General features: G+C 45.4%; 1 protein-coding gene across 1 annotated transcript in view; it reads right to left on the bottom strand.

The window, feature by feature from the left end:
• The window catches only part of ARMC2 (armadillo repeat containing 2), a 94,889-nt gene extending 70,687 nt beyond the window's left edge, over positions 1–24,202 (bottom strand). The window contains exons 1-5 of the mRNA XM_040983127.1: positions 23,985–24,202; positions 20,922–20,994; positions 12,149–12,302; positions 8,432–8,449; positions 4,318–4,528 (exon numbers count right to left, since the gene is read on the bottom strand). Coding sequence (XP_040839061.1) covers positions 4,318–4,528; positions 8,432–8,449; positions 12,149–12,302; positions 20,922–20,994; positions 23,985–24,202 — 674 coding nt within the window. The remainder of the gene's footprint in view (positions 1–4,317; positions 4,529–8,431; positions 8,450–12,148; positions 12,303–20,921; positions 20,995–23,984) is intronic.
• Positions 24,203–24,811: the final 609 nt, after the last annotated feature.

Raw genomic sequence — 24,811 nt, 5'->3', positions numbered from 1 at the left:
ACCGGAAATTGGCCAGAGCTGAGCCAATCCAAAGCCAGGAGACAGAAGCTCTTCTGGGTCTCTCACATGGGTGCAGGGTCCCAAGGCTTTGGGCCATCTTCAACTGCTTTCCTAGGCCACAAGCAGGGAGTTGGATGGAAAGCGGGGCTGCTGGGATTAAAACTGACACCCATTTGGGATCCCAGTGCATTCAAAGCAAGGACTTTAGCCACTAGGCTACCATACTGGGCTCCTCTTTTACTTCTGATCCAACATCCTACAACTGCACCTAGGAGTGGGATGGGAAGATAATGATTCAGGTGCTTGTGTCCTGCCACCCCGTGAGAGCCAGATGGAGTTTTGGACTCCTGACTTTTGGAAGGCATTTGGGGAAGTGAATCAAGATTTGATGCCCCTGTTATTCTTTCAAGTATTTTTGTAAATAGAAACTGTGTTTTAAAATTTGCATTATGGGGGCCTGGCATGATAGCCTACTGGCTAAATTCTCACCTTGCATCCTCTGGGATCCCATATAGCCCCTGGTTCATGTCCTGGCTTCTCTTCCAGCTCCCTATTTATGGCCTGGGCAAAGACAATAGAGGACAGCCCAAAGTCCAGGGTCGCTGCACCCACGTAGGAGACCCAGAAGAAGCTTCTGCCTCCTGGCTTTGGAACAACTGTTGCGGCCACTTGGGGAGTGAACCATGGGATGGAAGATCTTTCTCTGTTTCTCCTTTTCTCTGTATATCTGACTTTCCAATAAAAATAAATAATCTAAAAAAAGTTTTCTTTTGTACTTGGGGTTGGAGTCATTTTCTCTGCTCCTTTATGACTTTTTAAAAAAGATTTATATACTTGAAAGGCAGAGTTACAGAGAGAAGGGGGGGAAGAAGGGAGACAAAGACAGAGAGAGATATTTTCTATCCATTGGTTCACTCCACAAATGGTTACAAAAGCCAGAACTGGGTTGATCTGCAGCCAGGAGCTTCTTCCAGGTCTCTAACGTGGATTCAGTAACACTTAAGTCCCAGGTGCATGAGCAGGACGCTGGATCAGAAGTGGAGCTTCCAGGACTTGAACCGGTGTCCACCGTACAAACCAAAACCACAGGCAGTGCCTTTATCCCTATGGCTCAGCATCAGCCCCCTTCTTCCTGGTTTCCATCCTGGCTATTTTCTGTGGGTTTCTTACAGACTCTCTCTACTTTGCCACCTTTAACCAGGAGCTCTCTTTTAAAACTTTAATGCCAACAACATTAACAGCACTTATAGGTTTACAAATACAACTTTCAAGGATTGGAGGTCATCCCCACACTTGAAAATTGCAGTGAAGGCTAAGGACAGCTGGGAGTAGAGGGGCACAGGCATGGCCATTATATAGATAAGAAGATTGAGGGCCTGCCATGGTAGCCTAGCTGCTAAAGTCCTTGCCTTGCAGGTGCCAAGATCCCATATGGGCACCAGTTCTAATCGTGGCAGCCCCACTTCTCATCCAGCTCCCTGCTTGTGGCCTGGGAAAGCAGTTGAGGATGGCCCAGAGCCTTCGGAGACCTGGAGGAGGCTTCAGGCTCTTCAGATCAGCTCAGCTCTGGCCGTTGCAGCCACTTGGGGAGTAACTCAGTGGATGGAAGATCTTCCCCTCTGTTTCTCCTCCTTTCTGTGTATCTTCCTTTCCAATAAATCTTAACAACAACAAAAAAAAAAAGGTAGATCAAGTTCCTGGAAGTACTAACAAGACTTGTCAAAGAGAAATTGAGTGACTGGGAGAGATTCAAAGCTAAGCCCAGAGATTTAGGTTCCTCAAAGAGCTCCTGACTCTCCACAGTGGACTGGTTGGCTTTCCAACCCCCAACTCCCACATCTAGACCCCAAGACCGGGTGAGTAACATCTATGTAGAAAGTCTTGAGGGGTTGACCAGATGGGCCCTCTGGCTGGTCAATAGCAGCTTTCCTCCATCTGATGTACTTGACAATGTAAAGTGTAAGGCTCAAGGAGCAGGCCTGGCAAATTCAGATTCCCCAAAGGGACACACAGCCACTGTAGTAACGAGCACGTGGTGAACACAGTAATGGGGACAGTTGTGTAAGTGCTTGAGGGTACATTGCTCTGCAGGAAGGTGAAATGGCCCCCAATAGCTTTCTGCAGGGAACGCCTGTTTAGCAATCCCACCATAAGGAGCACAAAATCAAAGCTCTCGGCCATCCCATCTCTGAACTACCCAGGGTTTAAATTAAGGGCATAAGCATGAGGGCACTCCCAACTGATACATCATACTGCTGCGTTCCTCTCCCCTTCCAGAGAAACACTCAACACAGAGGTGGCTGTTCCAGCAGCCCAGGCTAGGAGCTGTCCTTCCCTCTTCTGTCCCCTTTGCCCCCTCCTCTTCCTCCCTGCCCAGCTCGCGGACAAGTCTTCATCTCCCACTTTATGATCTAAAGGCCAACAAATGTTAATTGAGGGTAGGGCTCTGGCATCAAAACTGGGAAGCCGCCGCTGAACAGCACAGCTCACTTCTTGGAATTATCCGCTGAAATGTTTACAAGAAACAATTACTGAGCGTCCCAGACCGATTCATGAATGCAATTAATGAAAGGCTTGCTCAGAGTTTCCATTTTCTGGTTTGCTTTCAATCCTACTGTATAAACTTGACTTTTGGCACCACTTTCAACAACATTCCACCCCATGATTAAAGGAGGTTAAACGATTCACGGTGCAAAAATGTTAGTGGAAGTCAGACTGGCTGGGGTGGACCGTGAACGCTGCTCGGACACAGTCGTCATTGGACGACACACAGCTTTCCTAAGGTGAATCCAAAGGAAACAGCCAGGGCCTGACTGGGACAGTGGGGAAGCAGGGCATCCAGGCCCTAACTGATCCGCCCTTGGCTGTGCAGGCTTGTTGTCTCAGAACGAGGTGGACATAAGGAGCCCTGGCTTACCAGACTACTCTGTAGCAGCTGCAGGTTTTGCAAAAATAAACAAACCCGGGGAAGTAGCTCTGTTTGGGTTTTTCTGGCCAGCTTACATTCCCATAAGGATGGGTGCCACAAGATAAATGCTTCCTTCTTCCTTCAGTTCTGATGGATACACAGCTGCCTGGCTGCCGTACCTGCTGGGCATGCTGAGGGATCAGAGCTCATTCTCATTCGCCCACTGGAAAAAACCTGCGCCATTTTTGATGTGTTGTGCTCAACTCCCCCTCACCTAAACCCCAGTTTAAAGTTGCTTTCTTCCACCGAAGGAGACATTTCTTTTTTTTTTTTTTCTTTCTCTTTTTTAACCTTTACTTTAAAAAATGTTCTGAACGCAATATGACATTACAGGGACTGTTGGGTTGCCTAATACAAATTCCGAGTGTGTAACAACTCCTGAGCCCGTGTCAGCAGGAGAGGTCAGCTCAGCTAAACAAGCTGCCAAGCCAAGTGGCCGATTCGGGGAAAAGTTTAATGCCGGCTCCAAGTATACAAGGCAATGTAAGATCCAGAATGTAAAGCGATGGCAACAAGGACTTGATCTTAAAATGGCCCATGGCACTGAGTCTTGTTGAGCAAAGTCTAACTGGGCAACTGTCCATGATATGACCCAATGGAAAATTCTAGAAAAAAAAAATTTAACTGAGTGATCCTGTGCAGCCTTTCTTCCCAGGGCACTGCTGTTGACTGGGACTGGAGAACGGAGCTTGCTTCCTTTACTCCCACCCCTTACCTACCCCAGGCTCCCATCATTGGAGACTTTTTCAGTGCAACATCAGGCTAAGAATGTGTGCAGTCTGCAGGGTTGTGAATGTCTGTCCAGGAATCCTTGGTATGGTAGGAAAACGGCTTCCTAAGGAAGTCCTATCTGAGAACATGCCGTGAGCAGTTATTAGAGGGATTAGCTCAGAGACCTGGACTCCAAGAAGCCTCCTATTGTAATTCCTAGTTAACACAATCAATACTGAACTCTGAATTTCCACCAAAGAAGAAAATCAAGGCTCGCTTTTGTGGAGTTACCAAGAGTCAACTTAACCCGACAGGAGACTGCCGGCCAGGCATGAATCCCGAGGGAAGCACAGACAGGAACCATCCGTCATCCTTGTGGCTGCCTGACACAGTCCAGCAAAGTCTTCCTGACAGTTCTCTTGGATCGGCATGCTGGTAGTTATGAATAAACAGCTTCCTGAATTAAGCTGGAGATGCTATCGGGTCAATTCCATTCAGTCATGAGAAGCAATCTCCCTTACTCACTCATTCACTTTGTCTCACATTAGAGGGAACCGAGTAAATTGATCATTCATAAAGGATAAAGAACAAAGGGTAGGATTATCTTGGCAAAAAGCTTAAGTAACTGGGACACTGACCCTCTGCTCTGGAGATGGGATGGTGAGGATGTGGTTCCTTGCAAGGTGTCTTGCTCCTTGGTTTCCCTGATGCCTCCATCGTAAGTTAGCTGAAGTGGGTGGTTTCTCTTTACATGGCCAAGGGTCTTGGATTTTGCCACATGAATTCCATTTACTGCCATCACAGAGTCACCCATCCTACCTGTTTCTTGGGACTCCACCATCTTCTGGGCTGTAAGGACAAAGAAGGGGAAGAATTTTGTAAAGGCACTCTTCATTTTGGGAATCACTACCTTTTAACACTTTTTTTTCTCTTTTTTGCCTTTTATTTTATTTTTTGCTTTTTATTATTATCATTTTATGATATAGTTCCATAGGCCCTGGGATTTCTCTCATCCCTTCCACAAATCCTCCCTCCGAGTTCCCCTATATTATAATTCTTCATAAACAGTCATATGTCCATCATTGCGGGCATGGACAACGGTCTCGGGAGGAACCTGTAGCACGCCAGGTTGTTGCAGTCCTCTGAGCCAGAAATGAGTTCACTCCCAGCTTAGTGCATGCTCAGTCCTGTCCCATAGCCTTTGTCTCTCTAGACAAAATAGCACCCGATTCTGCTCTAGGGGATGGACTGGGCTGTGCAATCCACCCTGTTCCCGCACTGCCTGTCTGGGACCTATCACACTGTCTCTGTTCCCGGTCAAATCAAACAGACCAGCAGGATGGGCAGTTCTTTGTCTGGGTTCACCTCCTGATCTCCCGGTGAACGCCCCTTCCCACATTGTAGCTGGTGGAGTTTCGGCTGCCCATGCAATTTAGATCGCCGCTCACTGAATGCCTCTGGGGCATCGGTCACTACAACAACACACCGTTGTGTCTGCTGCTTTCCCATGTCTGTCAGTCCTCAGGTACCCCTCTGTTGTCATTTTGTCCTCTCCTATTTCCTGGAATGTGCCCTCTCTGCTTCACATTGGCTAATGTTTTTCTGTTTAGACATGTCCTTACCCTATTCCATCACCATAATTCTCTAACACATTTTTAGAAAAAAAAGATTATATTCTACAGTGCCTATAATTGAGACTGGAATAACTCGAAACGTTTCTAAACATAAAAGATCTCATTTTTGTGTCTGCCCTGGCACCACCAACTCTCAGCTAAAATTGAAAAGGATTGGGCCTGGCGCAGTAGCCTAGAGGCTAAAATCCTCACCTTGCATGTGCTGGGATCCCATACAGGCATTGCATCATATCCTGGCTACTCCATTTGCCTTTCAGCTCCCTGCTTTTGGCCTGGGAAAGCAGTCGAGGATGGCCCACAGCCTTGGACCCTGAACCTGCATGGGAGACCCAGAAGAGGCTCCTGGCTCCTGGCTTTGGATTGGCTCAGCTCTGGCCGTTGCAGGCACTTAGGGAGTAAACCAGGGAATGGAAGATCTCTATATTTCTCTCTCTGTAATCCTGACTTTCCAATAAAAAATAAACAATTAAAAAAATAAATAGGATATTATAGTATCTTAGAGTCTACCCGAAATTAAAAAAAAAAAACAAAAAAAACAAAAAACTTGAATTTTGGTTAAATAAGCTACCCAGTTCACATGAAATACTTCTGTGTCCCATAATAACCCTTCCTCCTGAACTTTACCATGTTACTAATTATTCAAAAAAAAACTATTGAGTAGGGCCTCTTTGACGTCAGGCACCTGGGGAGCATCTGTGGCAAAACAGAGCTCAATGACTACATGGGGCTCCCATCCCACGGGAGGGACGCCCAGATCTGCAGGGCATACCAGCTCACACGCAACACACCACAATAAAGCAGGTAGCTGATGTAATAGGTCTATAGGGAAAAGAGGAGGGGGATGAGGGTGCGGGCAGGAGCAACTCAAAACAGGGGCGGGCATGGTGGAAGGAAGAACCGGGCACCTGTTGGAGCAGAGAGGCCAGCCAGCAGGAGTGGGCTAGAGGTACTTGAAGGATAACAAGAAGTGAGTATGTAAGACCACCAGAGGAGCAGGGGCAGAGGGAGGAGTCCTGGCAGACCACGCCCACCAGGCAATGGAAAGTGGAAGGCACTGAAAGGTCAACAAGGCTTTCCAAAGAGGAACATGATGGAAAAGCAAGAAGATGCCTTGCCTCTAAATGAAAACATGTGCCTTGTTTAGAAATGCAGATTTCTAGGCTGATAAAAATGGCACTCACTTCAGCACACTGACGTCAGAAGTCACTTATCATCCATTCTGCTGCCGGCCTTCAGTCTGCGTTAAAAAAGGTTTAGTCGAAGTACACTTCCCATGGTCCAGCCAGGGGTCAGGGAGAAATGAACTTCCTACAGACAAGTACAGTTGAACAGGTTTTCCCAAATGACTCAAGGCTTCCTCTTCCGTGCTTATTTGGAAACTTTACAAACCACTGCCAAACCACCTATTCTACCCTTTTCACTGAGCACCCTTTTCCCAAAACACTGAATGTTGCAGCTGAAAGGAACCTGTGGTGGCCAGCTGGTCCAACCTTCATGTCTCAGGTGAGCAAAGGTTCAGGACCTAAAGCCACAGGAATTAAGTAAGGCTTGTTAGGAGGGGGAAGAGCAGAGCTTGGATCCCATCAGACTCAGGTTCAAGTGCAGACTTCTAGAGTTCCGGCTCAATGTGATGGGAGGGAAGAGATTGCTCAGCTTTTCTCTCAACATTTTTTTTAGTGGTCCCTGCTTCTTTGAGGGACACGGTAAGAACGAAAAGATGTGGCCTAGCACTGACTTACATGATGCTAGCACATCCAAAACCTAGAAGGTATTGTCATCATGGTTATTGAAACCCTAGGGGGATAGCGCCATGGTGTAGTACTCTAAGCTTCCACCTGCAGCACTGGCATCCCATATGGGCACAGGATCAAGTCTCAGCTACTCCACTTCCGATGCAGGTCTCTGCTAATATGTCTGGGAAAACAACAAAGGATGACTCAAGTGCTAGGGCACTTGGAAGGAAGGAAGGAAGGAAAGAAGGAAGGAAGGAAGGAAGGGAGGGCCGGGATAGAGGGAGGCAGGAAGAGGAAGGGGAGGGAGGGAGAGAGAGAGAAGGGAGGAAAGGAGGGAGAGGAAGGGAGAAGGAGGAAGGAGGAGGGCAGAGGGGGATGAAGAAAGAGAAAGGGAGAGAGAGAACCCCCAAGAGTCCTCACCTTCTGGCCTGGGGCTTTCTCCCTTGGCTCACTTCCCTACTAAGGGACAGAGCAGTGTTTAGCCCATTGTGTTTCAGCATTCTCTCTGCCATTTGTTCCAGAAGTATTTAGCAGGCACCACCACACACCAGGTGCTGCTGCACGTATGGGTGGTCCTGTGGTGAACAAGAGAACTGTGCTCTCAGTCTGTACAAACCACTGGGTGGGCTGGTGGCTTTAAGCTATGGGGAGGAGCTGCCCTGGGGCTCTCTTCCTCCCTATGGGTACCCAGCCCTGGGAGTGACACTCTGGGCCTCAGAGCAGACCCTGGCAGCACATCATTTTGTAGGGGACAATGGATAAACCTCAAAAGGAAACAGTAAAGGAATGACTCCATTTCAGACATTCCTTTGGCACCTGCTGTATACCACATTTGTGCTCAATTCCTGAGTTACAAACACAGAAAACCACCATGTCCACTGCAGTTGCTCGGCCAAGCTGGGGACAGAGAGGCAGACGTGTAGGGGATTAAGGTGTGGTCCCCACTGGGTCTGGAAGAAGCACAGATGGTAGAGAAGTCTGGGGGGTGAGGGAGAGGAGGAAGAAAACCTCACAGAGGCAGAGCCTGACAAGCATCTGGGAGGATTCCCAGGGGACAAACACTTCAAATAAGAAGGACTCCATGGAATACTACTTGGCCATTTAAAAGAACAAAATTCAACTACCTACAACGAAATGGTCCCAACCACAGAACATTATGCTCAGTGAAATAAGACAACCACAAAAGGACAAACATAGGCAACCTTCATGCAAAATACAAGATCAATAGATATATAAGTAAACATATATATGTATTTACATATATTTATCTAGAGGAACTATACAATGGATACAACTATACTGTGAAGTAGAGATACATTGCTGCGTGAATCTTTGCTTCTGAATAAAAGATGCACTACCAGTGAAACTGTTAAACACATCTTGACAATTGGATGCTGGAAATTCTACCATTGTCTATGCCTACAATGTCATGATACACTTAAAGAAGGGCAGACTTGTAACTGTTGCTAAAGAGCTACACTGTCCTTATATTACAGGAAAAACAGTGGAGGGGGAGGGGAAGAGCGAAAGGGGAAATTTCTGAGCCTAAGGAACTATGAAAAACTAAATAAATGAAACAATAAAGCAACAACAAAAAAATAAGGAACAGAAGTGAGGAGTCAAGGTTGGCTTCATGCACAAGCGTTCTACATGGCCAGGCAGGTGAGACTTGCGATAAGAGCCCCATGTCCTACCCTGTCCCGGGCCCATCAGACCACTGCGTGAATGGTGAGAGTTAGAACAGGCTTCTTTTCTGAACGGCTGCCCCAACCTTTTCTTTTTTTAAAGATTTATTTTTATTATTATTATTTTTTTATTGGAAAGGCGGATATACACAGAGGAGAGACAGAGAGGAAGATCTTCCGTCCGATGATTCACTCCCCAAGTGAGCGCAATGGCCGATGCTATGCCGATCCGAAGCCAGGAGCCTCTTCCGGGTCTCCCACGCGGGTACAGGGTCCCAAAGCTTTAGGCCATCCTCGACTGCCTTCCTGGGCCACAGGCAGGGAGCTGGAAGGGAAGCGGGGCTGCTGGGATAGAACCGGCGCCCATATGGGATCCCGGGCGTGCAAGGAGAGGACCTTAACCACTTGCGCCACCGCGCCGGGCCCGGCTGCCCCAACCTTTTAACATGCTCCTAGGCACTGCCCATGTGCACCCTGCCCAGAGGCTGCGGGAAGGGGTATTCCCGGTTTACTGGGATACCTGCCCGCTTTCCAAAGAAAAGCAATGAACATTTGGTAGGAGTGGTCCCCTGGAAGCTCCTGGGACTCCCAATGGCACAGCCTGGCAAGGGGCTGTTTAAGGGCTTCCATGAGGGGTGACACAATCTGATGTACATGCTTCCTGACAACTTTATGAATGACAGAGACAGTGATCACTTGCCACAGTCCACTGGGAGACAGGGGTCACGGGCTGGGGGGCTCAGCTTCCCCAGGCTCTGCTGGGCTGGAGCCTAGTGAGCCAAGCGCAGGACAAGGACAAAGCAAGAGGGGAAGCAATGGTAAAGAAGGTGACAGCCAAGGGCTCGCAGACAGGGCGCTTGACTGGCAAGCAGGGGAGCATTGGGTGATAGGGGAGTGGAGGAGAGGACTGGAGGTGACTGTCTGGCTCCAGTAAGGGGGAGGGATGGTGCCAGCAACAGCAGCTCCACTTCCATCCCTAACTCCTATCTGAACACAGTGATGGGTGGGATCTGTGGAGATGACTCCTCCCCTTTCATTTTCTTAAACCAGGGAAGCCAAACCTTCCGACCACAGTCCCTACCCCAACTATTGATAACAACCATCCACGGAGGCAAGGGATGGGGGGCTAAGGCTAGGGTGTGGCAGGAGAGGGGTGTGCAGCAGGGTGTCCTGATGGTGGCAGTTACCCAACAGAAGCCACCCTTTCTAAATGGCAGAGAGACTGCGGCCATCAGATCCAGGGAGCTACCCCATGAGGGAGTTCCAAAGCAGGAGAGCACAAATGTTTCTTTACATGGGGCAACCCAGGGGTGTGTGTGCTTCTGCAATGACAGTGGCCTTGGCTATCATTGTTTCCTGCGAACCACTGACATGGGCTTCACAGTGGAGGGGAAGGCAGGGTGGAGAGGAGATGTGTTGGGGTGTAACAGATGGGCACAAACACCAGGCCAGGCAGCTCTGATTGTAAGGGGGACAGGCAAATGTCCACTTGTACAAGGTTTCCACATGTGAGCAGCACCAGCTCAGGGCATGCAACATGTGTCTGGCCTCCAAGCTTATAAACAAGAATAGATCATGAACCACAGGGTGGGCAGCCCTCATGCTGGCTTGGCAGAGGGACCGTGGGCTCCAGGATCATGTTCTTTCCCATCACAGCAGGCTCCATGCTCTTGCAACTGCTGAGCCTTTCTTATCTCACCAATCTGATACGCATGTGGGCAAAATTTCTGGAAAGTTCTTTGGAGATGACCCTGGTACAGCTATAATTGAGCATGACTATGAAAGAACAACACAGCTATTGTGGTGCGTCTTACTTAAATCCGGCACTGGCCCTTGCACAAAGCCCCCGGCTTCTGCAGCCCTGTCTGAAATCTTGGCACCTGTTCCCCTCCCAGTGTGGGCGTGTGGTCCACAGACTCCATTATGTGGCTGCCTCCTTCTTCTGGGTCCCATTGCAAGATACCTTCCAGAGCCAGCTGTCCTATAATGGAATAACTGCTGCCACAGGGGCTCTATCCCACTGTCTTTAGGACCTGAGTTGTCTTAGATATTTGCGCTACTCCTGTCTCTCTCTCCCCGCTCTACATGGCAAGCACTCAGGACTTAGAAGGGAGTCCAACGCTTACTAGAGGTTCATTGAACACCAGAGTGACTAAGCCACTTAATGACACACTTGGTTGCCACGTCATGGCAGGAGGCACATGACCTGCGCTATTCTTGTTCCTGGGCCCTACCCTTCCCCTTTATCAGGCACCAGATAGGCAAACTGGGATCAATTGGGCTACGAAGACATGATGAGCTACATGTGGAACTCCCCCCCCCCGACAACACTATGGCAGGGGAAGGTGGGTCCCGGATGCAGAAGGACCACTCAATCACTCCCACGGAGGCTGCATGGAATGGGGGTTGCTAGACTTCTTGATTCTCCATAAAAAGTCATAAATCTGAATTCTTCAACTTTGCAAATGTTGGTGACTAATGAAAAGGAAATGTTCACATGTCAACCAAGTCTGATGGCCAGGAAATCGTCTTCTGACTCTTGCTTTTCTGTCACTATATACTCATCCCTCTGTACCATCCTTGTTAGGAGAGATACAGCCTGTTCTGTCTGCTCCTGGGGACATCGTTTCCCAATGGTTTTGAACACATACTTTAAAAACAATCATCAAGTTAGGACAAGACCCTGAACATATATATTGAAGACTGGAGTGACTCAGTCATATTTTTCCGATATGTTTCACAGCACACTCTCCTGTCTTCCATTATTCCTAGTCTATTTAATGTCTTTACAAACAACAACAAAAATGAAAACAAAAACTATATTGGTATGATGCACTAAGTTGTCATCTGACAGCCAGGTGTTTTGCAGACAGTCTGAAAAACCCTTAGGATGTCCTGGATTGGGGGCAGTCCAACTGCTGACAGCATCCCTAGGAACAGTCCCAGGTCAGACACCTGCCAGCACATTTGGCACTAGGCAGAGTCCCAGGCAGCTCCATTTTCATATTCACACAGGAGCAGAAAAGCATTTTCAGAGACATAAGGTGAGTGCATGCTGTACAAGTCTCCATCCTCATGAATTTTTAATGGAAATTAACTTTCTGAATTCTAATTTTTTTAAAAAAAAAATCACTTCTTTCCTACCCAGGAAAACCATCCATAGGAAACCCTTCTGCAAATACTCTTTTCCTGTTGGGCAATACTTTTAAGAAACTGGGATACTTTGATATTCTTTATAAACACCCAGAGAGGTACACGTACAATGCTCCTTAACCACCTTTTGCTCAATATTAACTCTGTCTCAGTCTATGTCACAGTCATTCAGAGTCAGGAAGCAAATCACAGAAATATAGCTGCTGTTCTCCAATCCAAGGTGCTCCCCCCAACCAGGGCCTCAAGGATGTTCAGGGACCTTACTCTCGGCAGGCAGTGGAGGGCCCTGGGAAGCTGCCCGGAACAAGCGTGCCCGGGCGCTGCTGATCCTTCTCATCTTGGCAGGGTCCACCGGGGGTCGAGGTAAGGACAGGCAGTGGTCCAGCTCCACGCTGGGAGGTGTCGGGGCTTTTGGCTTCTGGAAAGAGATGTTGGGAGGTGATTGGCAGGCATTTCTGTGCTTCGTGTAAAAGACTCACTTTCCCAGAGCTGTCCCTCCAGGCAAAGCTCGCTTCAGTCAGCCCCCTCCCCGCTGCACACACACATGGATACCATTGTTCATTTCCATTTAATTGTGTCTGTCAATTGAATTTAACCATTTAACCACTCTGCCATCATGCTTATTAGCATGTTTGGAGAAAACAGGCCACCCATGCTGGTAAGCAAATATTACCTGAGTAAGAGATGGTCAAATGAGGTAGAGGGCAGTAAACACATTTGATAAATGTTTATGCTCCATTCAGCCAGAAAACATTATCCTTCTATATACCAAGAATTAAACAGAGGCATAATTACCAGCTCCACATACTAGGAAATTGAGATTTTGTGGGTTTTGGCAATAATATTTTTAAACTACTCCAGGATAAGAAGTAACAAAATATAAACATCAAAGAGGTTGTCTTGGAATTGCAATATAAAAATTTTTATTTCTTATATTTCAGGTAGTATAGATTGACATCCTTTTAAAAAAAAGGAATATAACTGGCAAAATTCTGGTTCCTTGAAGACCTTTAAGAAGCAACACCAGTAGCAGGCTCTGTGCTGAGGGCTCCCTCCAGTCTAACCTCCAGAGGACAGTGGCCTTGAGCCCATGCCACCTGCTGGTCATCCCCTCCCCTCTCTCCGTCAGCACAGGGAACAGCCTGCTGGCAGCAGGTGCTTCCAGCTGGCCAACCACAGACAGGATCACACTGCAGTCACCTCTACAACATGTGGAATGAATGACTCACTATCTAGTAAGTTAATCAACAATTAAAGGGAAAAAATTAAAAAGGATCCCATGTGAAATTTAAGTGAGGTAATCTGGAAAAATGGGTGAGGTCAAATATCACGTATGACATGTTATCCCAAACATTTGCTCTCGCACACAGAGAACACACATACGTCTACATTTTTAGTTCCCCTGCCAAAAAGTTGTGGATGACATTCCTCAAAGCATATTTGTTTCCTCCGGTTCACCAGCATCCAGAATTGATTTGTCCAACACAGTTGATTTTATGACTTTAAAATCAAATTTTTCTAGTTTTTATAAAGGTGAATAAATTAATCCACATAAGATAGAAGAAAAAAATCTCTCTGGGATCAAACAGACTTGGGATATAATCTACTTGCAATGCATATGAACTTGGGCCAACTGTTTGCTTTTCTGAACTAGCCCAGCTACGACTCTGGGAGAGCAGTTTTCTTTTTACAGAGATGTTGACATTAATATGATTCTGGCTGGGGAGGTTCCAAAGATGCTCTATCTCCTATGCAAGCTGCCCTGTGCTAATTCACCCAAGGTCAAGGGCCTGGCCTTTGACGTGACCTTCCTGGCACAGAGACTGGCGGAGATAACACTCATTTGGCTCTTCCTGGCACAGGGATTGGTGGAGATAACACTCATTTGACTCTCCACACGTTGTGGAGGTTGCACTCCACCTGCGGACTAAGCAGTTATTTCACCATCTTAGGCTTCCCCATTTGTTGCCAATTTGTTGCCTTGAAGCGAACGGGAACAGGACCATCCAGTGTATAACTCAGGAGAACAAGTGCTTTATGTTCAATCCTCAAACATGAACTCCATGAGGACAATGCTGATATTGAAGATGGATGGAAGATTTCCTTATCTCAAAACATCTGTCCCTTGTAGGTGCCTTAAGACCAAAGCAGAGACGGAAAAGCATACCCAACAACAACACAGAGTGAACGCCCCTTCCACAGATGCCTGAGCTGTGAAAATGCTCCAGGACTTGAGAGGATGGTGTCCAAAACTGATTTTTCCCCCCCACTAAAGACAGCAACTCTTTTAAGCTCTTTATGGAAGGTGAGATAGAGCCCCATAAGTGTTTCTTGATAAAATGAGCTATTTAGGGGCTGGCATTGAAGTTCAGCATGTTAAAGCTGCCATCTAAAATGTGAGTATCCCATATTGGTGCCAATCTGAATCCCAGTTGCTCCACTTCTGATCCAACTCCCTGCTAATGTGCCTGGAAAAGTACTGAAAGATGATCTAAGTGCTTCGGTTCCTGCCACCATGTAGGAGACATAGATGGATTTCTGGGATCTTGGATTTAGCCTATCCCTGTTGTGGCCATTTGAGGAGGGAACCAGAAGATGGACAACATCTCTCTCTCTTCCTCCCCCTCTCTCTCTCCGTGTGTGTGTGTATGTGAGAAAGAGAGAGAGATTTTGTCTTTCAAATAAAATAAAAATTAAGTCTTGAAAATAAAGAAACTTATTAGGGTGGATATTGCAGCACAGCAAGCTAAGCCTCACTTAGGATGCCCAAATCCTACATTAGAGCGCTAGCTCAAATTCCACGTGTGCTTCCAGCTCAGATCCCTGCTAATAATGCCTTGGGAGATAACAGCTTGGGCTTTTGCCACTCATGGAGAAGACTCTGGTGGAATTCCTGGCTCCTGGCTTGGCTGCTGGGAGTATTTGAAAAGTGAACCCGCAGATGAAAACATCTTTTTTTTTTGTCTTCCTCTCGCCCTCCTTAAGTAGAAATAAGGTTTTGTTTTTTTTTTAAACAAAGAAAACCAGTGAACTAGTTAGCAGTGTCTTTCATGCTAGGTTTTTACAAAATGTTCTTCTACTTCATGAAGTGAAGATGAGAACTGATGAGAACTGCTAACACTTTCTTTCCTATCAAACTCAAAAATATTTAGAACTTACAGAATGTTGCAAACACTTAAGCAAAATCTAAATATGTCTCCACAAGAGGCCCTTATCCCCAGATGCTGTTGCAGGACACCAACTAGTGACCTGCATCCCTGGGGTGTGGGACAGCTGTGTGAAGGTTTGTTCCTGGCTGATGAAACCACTTCAGTTCAGTGATGCCACAAACACTGCCTTTGTAAAAAAACCAATCAAGGAAGACGTGATCCACAGGACATAGAAAAGATGCACTGGCCAGGCCTCCTCCCAGCACTGTGGACAGCCTTGCTTCCTGTGGGCTCACCACAGTGCCACTCCACCCCAGAACGTCACTCCTCCAGTCTTTGGAAAACAGGCACCTGTGCACACGCACACACACACACTTACAAGTCAGAAAGCAAGTATCAGCAATGCTTCCCCACTACATCACCTTTCAAAATGTGCCAGTTCTGTGTGCATTTCCACTGCTAGGGCTTTCCCCATGGGACTCTGTCAATCTCAGTATGAGACCTTCTGCTGAACTGTCACTGCTTGCTTCAGAGAGAGTATAAGGGGGCAAAAAACAAAACAAAACAAAACAAAACCCCAAAACCCACCATGGCTTTGCCACGCTTGCTCCACTTTTTCTTATCCTGGACCGCTTCCCACTCCCCAAGGCATCTGCATGTTCCTACATCCCCTTTTTTTCTACCATATATTGAAATTTTCTTCTGCCTGTCAAATACTTGGAGCAAAGCTCAGGTAGAATACTAAAACAGCAGCTTCAAATAACCTACTCTGTTACCCTGGGGTGATTCTGATCCCCAGTATGGATTGAGTTTTCCTGTTTTGGATGCTGGTTGTTGTTTGTGTGACTGTATCCTGTTGTTCTTAGGATTTATCTTTTCTATATGTCAATGAAGAGTTGACTGAAGTCACTGAACTCTGGAATGATGTTTGGCTCTGTGGTTAGCATGCCTGTATCTCAATTCCAAGTGCCTGGATTTGGATCCAGGCTCTGAATCTCAATTCCAGATTCCTGCTGGTCTGAATCCTAGCAGGTAGCAAATAATGGTTGGGATAGTTGGGTCCCAGAGTTTCCAGTTCCCGGGTTCAGACAGGCTTGGCCCTGGTCACTGGGGCCTCTTGGAGGGTGGCCCAGCAGACAGAAACTCTGTCTCTTCATATCTGACTACATAAGCCCAGGCCATGGCTCATCAGGTTAAGCCACCACTGGCAATGCCAGTCTCAGCTACTCCACCTCTAATCCAGCTCCCTGCTAATGCACCTGGGAAAGTAGTGGAAGACTGCCCAACTGCTTGGGCCCCTGTACCCGTGTGGGAGACCCAGATGAAGCTTCTGGCTTCTGACCTCAGCCTGGTCCAGCCTCAGCCATTGTGGTCATTTGGGGAGTGAATCAGAGGATAGAATACTTTCTCTCTTTCTATCTCTCCTTCTCACTGTCTCTATAATTCTTTCCTTCAACCTAAAAATAAATACTTAAAGAACAAACAACTCAGGGCCCGGCGCGATGGTGCAGTGGTTAAGGTCCTCGCCTTGCACACCCGGGATCCCATATGGGCACCAATTCTAATCCCAGCAGCCCCACTTCCCTTCCAGCTCCCTGCCTGTGGCCCGGGAAAGCAGTCGAGGACAGCCCAAAGCTTTGGGACCCTGCACCCACGTGGGAGACCCGGAAGAGGCTCCTGGCTTCGGACCGGCATAGTATCAGCCGTTGCGCTCACTTGGGGAGTGAATCATCGGACGGAAGATCTTCCTCTCTGTCTCTGTCTCTCCTTCTGTATATCCGCCTTTCCAATAAAAATAAAATAAATCTTTAAAAAAAAAGAACAAACAACTCTGAAGTAAAGCAATCATTTTATGTAACATGAGAGGATTTCTTACATTAGTTTTATTTTGAATGCAGAACCTAACCATTCTGCAGTAAAAAGAAATAATAATTTCAGAGACATTAAACAGATATAAAGCCCAATCTCACTTTAGCCTAATACCCAATTTTCAAATTTAAAAGTTGATACAGTTTGACTGGGACCAGATTAACTCTAGAAATGGACATTTTTAATAGACAGTAGATTGGAGTGAATGATTTCTCCCAGAACTGCAGTAATAAAGTAATTTATGAGAGCCAAACATTAGAGCCATTGAATAAAGAGCCACCCTACAAAAAGTGGGAAGCACTGGACCATTAAACTGGTACTTGGGCTCTGGCTGGTTCCAACCCAAGTGGTCTCCAAGGCCATAGGAGTAAGAATTCACGGGCAATGATGCCTTGACAATGATGTGTTGTATACTGATCCATGCTCACTATTCAGGGACTTCATTTTTGCTAGCTGTGCTATAAGAATAACATTCTAACAAATATTTCAAAACTATGCAATACATCTGAGATGACTAGGGTCAACTGGATAATGACTGTGCATTAAACAATAGTCCTGAGTAATACTAACTTTCTGAAGCTGTGCTCATAGACATGTGGTTATGTGGAAACTGTCCTTGCCCATATGAGATACACATGAAAATTCTCAGGAATGAAGTTTCAAAATGTCCATAATTTATTTCCAAGCTGCCCATCAAAAACAAACATGGAACAGGTGCTTTGCCTAGCAGTCCAAACATTGGTTAAGATGTCTGTTCTTCAAGGCATGGAGTCAAGTTCCAGACAGAGCTGCTATCTTCAGCTTCCTGCTAACGTGGATCCTGGGAGGCAGCAGGAGTGCTTGAACAGCTGGGCTGCTGCTACCTGGAAATCTGGATAGAATTCCTGGCTCGTAGCTTAAGATTTCCCAGCCATTGAGAGCATTTTAGGAGTGAATTGGCAGATGGAAACTTTCTCTTGCTGCCTCTCACATAAGTAAATATAAAGCAAACAAGCATACACACACACCAGCACACACAGTTACCTCTGCCGTCTCTGGCTCATGCAGTCGGACTGTTACACCCAGAAGAAGATGGAGGCTTCTTCCCTGAAGAGGGTAAAAAGGTAGTTCCCTAACAGGATCACTAAGTCGGAATTTATCTTATAGTAAACACCCCCTTTTTAAAAGTTTTATGGATTTACTTCATTTGAAAGGCGGAGATAGAGACAAAAACCCAGAACTTTCATCCATCAGTTTACCTGGAAAAAGCCCACAATAGCCAGGTCAAAGCCAGAATCCAGGAACTCAGTCCAGGTCTTCCACACATGTGCAGGGACACAAGCATGTGAGCCATCACCTGCTGCCTCCCAGGGTGTACATTAGCAGAAACAGGGAGTCAGAAGGCAGCAGGAGCCAAGGACTTCCAATACAGGATGCAAGAATCCCAAGTTGCACCTTAACCAACTTGCCATATGCCTGCCCCACATGAAGTGCCTTTATTGTTGAATGTCAGGCTACTTACACAAATGGGTATTCATCGAATATTTACATCCTGAGTACTAGACATTCCTGCTGTCTTCTTCTACCTGAAATCTATCAACCACCCTATATATTCCAGAGAAGAGCTTTCAAGATAGTTCTTCCATAGAGACTAGTGCTTATGAAGCTGCTGGTGGGGAGCTCCCCCAGCAATACAGCCAGGCCAGACCCCTCCAAGTGGAGATGTGGAAAGTTACACCTGCAAACTGGCCATCTAATCGCAGGTACCCACTCTGAAGAATGGCCAGCCAAGCAGTGAAAGACATCCAAAGCACGCTTCCAGACTGCAAGACTGGCCAAAGCAAACACAAGGTGCAAACGACTACATGGTGAGGAGCAACCTTGGTTTTAAAGTATCAAAATGGTACTAATGCTCTCAGCTAAGATGCTGCAATCATTAAGCAAGAATGAAAATGATTTTGAGAGAAAAGGTACCTTTTAAAAATTATAAATTTGATAGTAGAAATGAAAAAACTCAACCAAGGAATTAAAATCAATAAGTGTCTTCCCAAAATAGATGCAAGACAAAAATAAGAAAGTTGAGACACCAGTTCAGGAGACCCAACAGCTGAAGGGCAGGCACTAGGAAGAGCACACCTAACAAAAAAGCGAAGAAAGGGCCCAGCGGTGTGGCCTAGTGGCTAAAGTCCTCGCCTTGAACCCGCCGGGATCCCATATGGGTGCTGGTTCTAGCCCGGCAGCTCTACTTCCCATCCAGCTCCCTGCTTGTGGCCTGAGAAAGCAGTCGAGGACGGCCCAAAGCCTTGGGACCCTGCACCCATGTGGGAGACCTGGAAGAAGCTTCTGGCTCCTGGCTTTGGATTGGTGCAGCGCCAGCTGTTGAGGTCACTTGGGGAGTGAATCATCGGACGCAAGATCTTCCTCTCTCTCTCCTCCTCTGTATATCTGACTTTTCAATAAAAATAAATAAATCTTTAAAAAAAAGTGAAGACGATATCATCAAAGTAGCAAAATAATAATTCCAAGAGTTGGAAAGTATGAAAGCATAAAGGGCCCTTCTGGGGCAGGTGCTGTGGTACAAAGTTAAGCCACCACCTGCCACAATGGCATTTCATATTGGAGTCCTGCTGCTCTGCTTCCAATCTAGCTTTCTGCAAATGTGCCTGGGAAAGGAACAGAAGACAACCCAAGTGCCTGGGCCTCTGTTACTAGCAGACCTAGATAGAGCTTGGTGTGCTGGCTTCAGCCTGGACCAGCTTTGTCCAACCATCACAGCCTTTTAAGAAGTAAACCAGTTATGTCTCTCTGTCTTTCTCAATCTCTTTCCTTCCCCCCATCCACTGTGTGTGTATGTGTGTTTGTATGAGTATAGCTATGCTTTCAAATAAATGATTTTAAAAATTTTAATAAAAATAAAAAGGACCCTTCAAGTGATAAGCATAATAGATAAAATCATAATTACAAAAAAGCCATTATCATGAAATTTTAGAGCACTAAAGCACTCATTTTACAAACCTCCAGAGATCAATAAATAGGAAGCAGTGCTTTAAACAATTAATTCTCACAACACTTCCTCATGAAACTCTAGATAATAACCACCCATGGAAACGATGAAATCAATAAGGAAAGAACTTGAAATAAAGGAAATTGGAAGGCGAGGAGGAACAGCACAAGGAGGAAGGGCCGCTTCCCCAAAGATGACAGTGAGGAGTCCAGGGAAAGTGGCTGAATTGATTGAATACTGCCTGTGTCTGAACAGCCAAAGAGATACAGACCCCTGGGGATGAGTTTAAGGCTGAAACAGTAGTAACATGAAACCAAAAAAGCAAGGCAATTACTAATGCCAGGAGAAACAAAAGGTTGTACAGGGATGAAGAAGCAATCATCATTAATCAACATTAACAAGGCTCTGCCATGAACAGAATTGGCATTCACATGGAAAACACATCTGACAAAAATCACTCTGCATCTATTCCGGGGACAGCAGTAGAAACTGAAAGGATGGACATATTATGCAAAGGTGACACCAAGGATAAGAAAAACCCTCATTTTAGTGGGAAATCATTAGAGAATTCCTTACCCTTTTAAGTCCAACAGTGACTGTGGCATTTTGGAAATGCAGATGTAATGAGCAAAAGAGCAAGTGAAAGCCACAGAGGAAGGAATGACAGAAAATAAGGAAACAGGAGACCATAAGACCTTGTTGCTGCTTTGTGACAAATCTTTGTATTGATCTCTTATATAGATAACACCTATGCATCATGCATGTACAGTTCGAACACAAATTTTTACACATGGGCTAAAAAATAAAATTATACATATAACTGCTTTGAAAATGAAGACATCTTGAAATATTCTTCTTACCAAGTTGCCATCTGTTTTTAAAATCATAAGATTACAAACTACAGAAGTGTTTCATTAGCTATTAAGCAGTACATTTAAGTTCACAGGATAATTCTCTCAGCATCTGTTAAGTGCTGATTCTGAGTACCTGCGATCTATTTAGCTCTACAATACTGGTGGTGATGTCAAGTACTCACCAGCTCTAGTGGGCTGAGACGTGTGCCAGAGATAGGCCTGGAATCAGATGACTCAAAACTGGACGCATGGAGGCTAGCATAAGAGATGGTGCAGAGCATTAGTTTGTGGAGAACTGTTTCTTTTATTTCCAGTACAAGTTAGTTAGCGCTAGCTAGAAAGCAAGTGAAAGCATCCAATGTGTATGCCTTGAAGAAAGAGTACTCTTAAAATGCTATGGTGCTTAAAACATTTTATTAGCAAGTCTCTTTTTATCACTTTGAAGAAGACTAATATATTGAATAATGAATAAGAAGAGATATAGAGTTTTTTAAGTTTTATTTGTATCACTCTGTTAAGCTGATACAACATCCACTATTCACCATTTCTGAACCCAAGGTCTACAGTCATCTGTAGGAATTCTGAACATGAGTCAAACTGAAAAAAAAAAAAACCAAGCTATCATAAAAGTTAATCAACAGACAATAGAAGAAAGATCACAAGATCATTTCAATAGATGGTAGAAAAAGCACTTGACAAAATCCTATGCCCATTCTTGATTCAAAAGTCTCTAAGTAAATCAGGAACAGAAGGGAACTTCTTCAGTTTGATAAAGTGTTATCTAGAAAAGTCCTTCACCTCACATCACACTTCATGGTGAATAACTTGAAGCTTTCCAACCACCCTCTCATTGTTGCTTTTCAACATTGTACCTGCAGATCCTTGCTAATGCAATAAGGCAAGAAAAGGAGACAAAATGCATCCAGATGGGGAAAGAAGAAATACAACTGTCTTTACTTAAAGATCATATGAACATCTAAAGTAGAGTATGTTAAAAATTTGACCCCCAAATTTCTTGGAATTAATAAATGTACACAAATAATGTCCAAATGGAAATTAAAATGAAGTTACAATACCATTTATACTGGTGCCATTCAAAGTGAAATACTATTGCAAAATTTAACAAAACCTACATAAGATCTGTACAAGACAAACTACCGGAAAACTCAACGCAAGTAATCACAGATAGGCGGACTACCGACAAGATGTCAGTTCTTCTCAGTCTGATTTGTATATTTCATGTAATCCCAATTAAAATCCTAGTAAGTAGTAGTGGCTTTTGACAAACTGATGCTACAGTAAACCCAGAGAGGTCAAATCCCCAGAGGGGTCAACATAATGGGAAGAATGGATGAGAAGAATGAAAACAGAAGATTGCTACAACCTGACTCCACGACCTCACACAAAACTACAGGGATCAAGATGGTGTAGTGCTGGCAAAAGAACAAAGATCAATGCAACCAAACACGGAATCCAGAAACATACTCTACAGCACAGTCAACTGATCTTTGACACACGAGCAAAGGCATACTGGGTACTCCTTGATTCAACAAAGGAGTTTCATCCCAACAGATCCCTCGTCGGTTGAAAGCACTGTTTGATCAGCAATGCGTTTACCATCCTTAACTTACTTAACATTCTAGCTTAGCAACAGAACACACCAGCGTGTGAGTTGTTTACCCTCCTGACTGCAGGACCGTGACCTCCTGATGCTGCCCAGCATCACAAAAGAGTACCCTACCGTCCACTGACTACAGCACGGTAAAGTTGAAAAATCTTAGCTTTTCCAACAAGACAACTGGACATCTGCATGGAAAAAAAAGAGAATAAAGAAAAAAAGCCACAAACTGAAAGAAAGTACTTGCAAAAGATATGTAAAATAAAAGACTGTTTCTACAAAACACATAAAAGAATTCTTAAAATTTAACATTAAGAATACAGTTCATTAACAATGGATTAAAAAGTGGGTAACAGAACTTAACAGACATCTGGTCAGAAAAAGGGAAAGGGTTAAGCATTTGATTAGATGTTCTGTCCCATAGATGAGATGGGAAAAGTATATTATACACCAAGATACTACTGCACATTGACTAGAATGGTCAAAATCCAGCACACCAACACCACGAAGCTCCAGTGGTGATGAGGAAGGAGAGGCACCCTCATTCATTGCCAGTATGAACGCAAGCCCGTACCAGCCACTTTGGAGGACGGTTTGTCAGTTTCTTATAAGACTTTCAGTATCCTCTGAGTCAATGACCCAGTGGTTGTGCTCCTTGGTCTTTATCTAAGGGAGCTGAAAACGATCCACACAGGAACTTACACCTGGGTATTTACAGCAGCTGTGTCTGTAATTGCCCAAACTTGAAAATAAATAAGATGCCCATCAGTAAGTGAATGGAGAAATCAGTTATGATGCATCGGACAATGGAATGTTATTTGGGACTAAGAAAAGTTAGTCAGTAGGCCATGAAAAACCACTGAAGAAACTTGAATGTATATTATTGAATGAAAGAAGCCAATCTACAAATGCAATGTACACTGTGATTCCTGACTATACAAGAGTGTAGGAAAGGCAAAACTAGGGAGGCAATAAATGTGGTTGATAGAGTATAAATTGAGCAGAAGACTTTGAGGGCAGTGAAAACTGGTCTGTGTTATATCACAACAGCAGATACTGTAACATAACTACTTACCCGTGTCTTGTCATTATATATTTGTTCAAACACACAGACTGTACAACGCCCAGGTGGACCATGGTGAAAACTTGAACTCTGAGTCACAATGATGTGTCAGTTATAGCCAATGTGCCACTGTGAGTGTACTGATAATGGAGGAGACCACGCATGTGTGGTGCGGGGGCAGGGGTGTGGAGGAGGGAGTCTATGGAAATCTGTAGTATAATTTCCTATCAAAGTCACCATGACCCTGAACCTGCTGTCAAAAAAAAAATCAAGCCTATTGCCAATAATGGTCTTCAATAACCAGTGGCAAGCATTGAATCTAGCATGTCACAATGCTTACTGCCAGCTCCTGAATCCAACCTCCTGCTCAGGCAGACCCTGGGAGGCAGTGGTGACAGCCCCAGTAGCTGGGCTCTCACCACTCACCACGGGGACCTGGAGTGGGCGCCTAGTTCCTGGCTTTGGCCCTGGTTTCTTTCTGGTGGTATGGGCATTTGGGGAAAGAGCAGCTGTAACTGGTGGCTTAAGAATCTGAGCACACATCGAGGTGAAACACCCTCATACCTGAAGGTGGAAGGCGGCCTGTTCTCGGGCGTTCTTGAAGATGCAGGTCCGAACAGCTTTCTCTGGTCTTCCTGCGGAGTAAAGGGCCTTTGTGTTTTAACCGTTCTCAGCGCATTTCGTGCTTCGCTGATGATTTCCGCACTGGTCTTCAGTTTGGATGCCGAGGGTCTATAAAACGGATCCAGTTTTTCTAGCTTTTTCTCACTTGGAGACAACATCTTTTCTCTTAATGAAAAACGTTCATCAGTTGGTCCCCACACCCTGCAAATAAACACATGACACAAAATCACCCACTATTTTTTTTTTCACCCAGTCCTTAAACCTATCCGTGACTCAGGAGGTCCTCCATGTTGAGCTTGAAAGACAGTCACCATTTTTAACTAAAAATCCACTGAGCAGTAGAAAGGTTGGGATGGGAGAACAGCTCTCAAAGCTGTAAGCTGCACAGCTGTGTCTTCGTGCAACTGAGGGCAAAAATGTGCCATGAAGAAACCCAAGATGAAAGCTACACTGGGGGAGAAAGGAGACCAATCAGAAAAGAAGACAGAGCAAGAACATGGAATCATCTTAGAGTCTTTGACCTGTAAGGAAACTCTGGGGGTCTCTTAGCATTTGTACCTAAGGTCTCTTCCACGTCCCTTCTGCCTTTCCACACAAAACCTTAGTAGCGTTTACAACTTAGATGGGCTTGTTTCAACCTCCGTCACCCTTTACAACAAACTTCTTTTAGACAATGACCCAGTCCCACATTTACCCCATATACTTGCATCTGTTGATTCATGTCACTTTCAAGTTGAAATAGGGTCCAGGATGAACACTGTCATATT

Source organism: Ochotona curzoniae, unplaced genomic scaffold (assembly GCF_017591425.1).
Source record: "Ochotona curzoniae isolate NIBS_2020 unplaced genomic scaffold, NIBS_Ocur_1.0 contig_3819, whole genome shotgun sequence".
Classification (NCBI taxonomy): domain Eukaryota; kingdom Metazoa; phylum Chordata; class Mammalia; order Lagomorpha; family Ochotonidae; genus Ochotona; species Ochotona curzoniae.
Note: the sequence above shows the minus strand (reverse complement) of the source record. Positions and strands in the feature narration are given on the sequence as shown.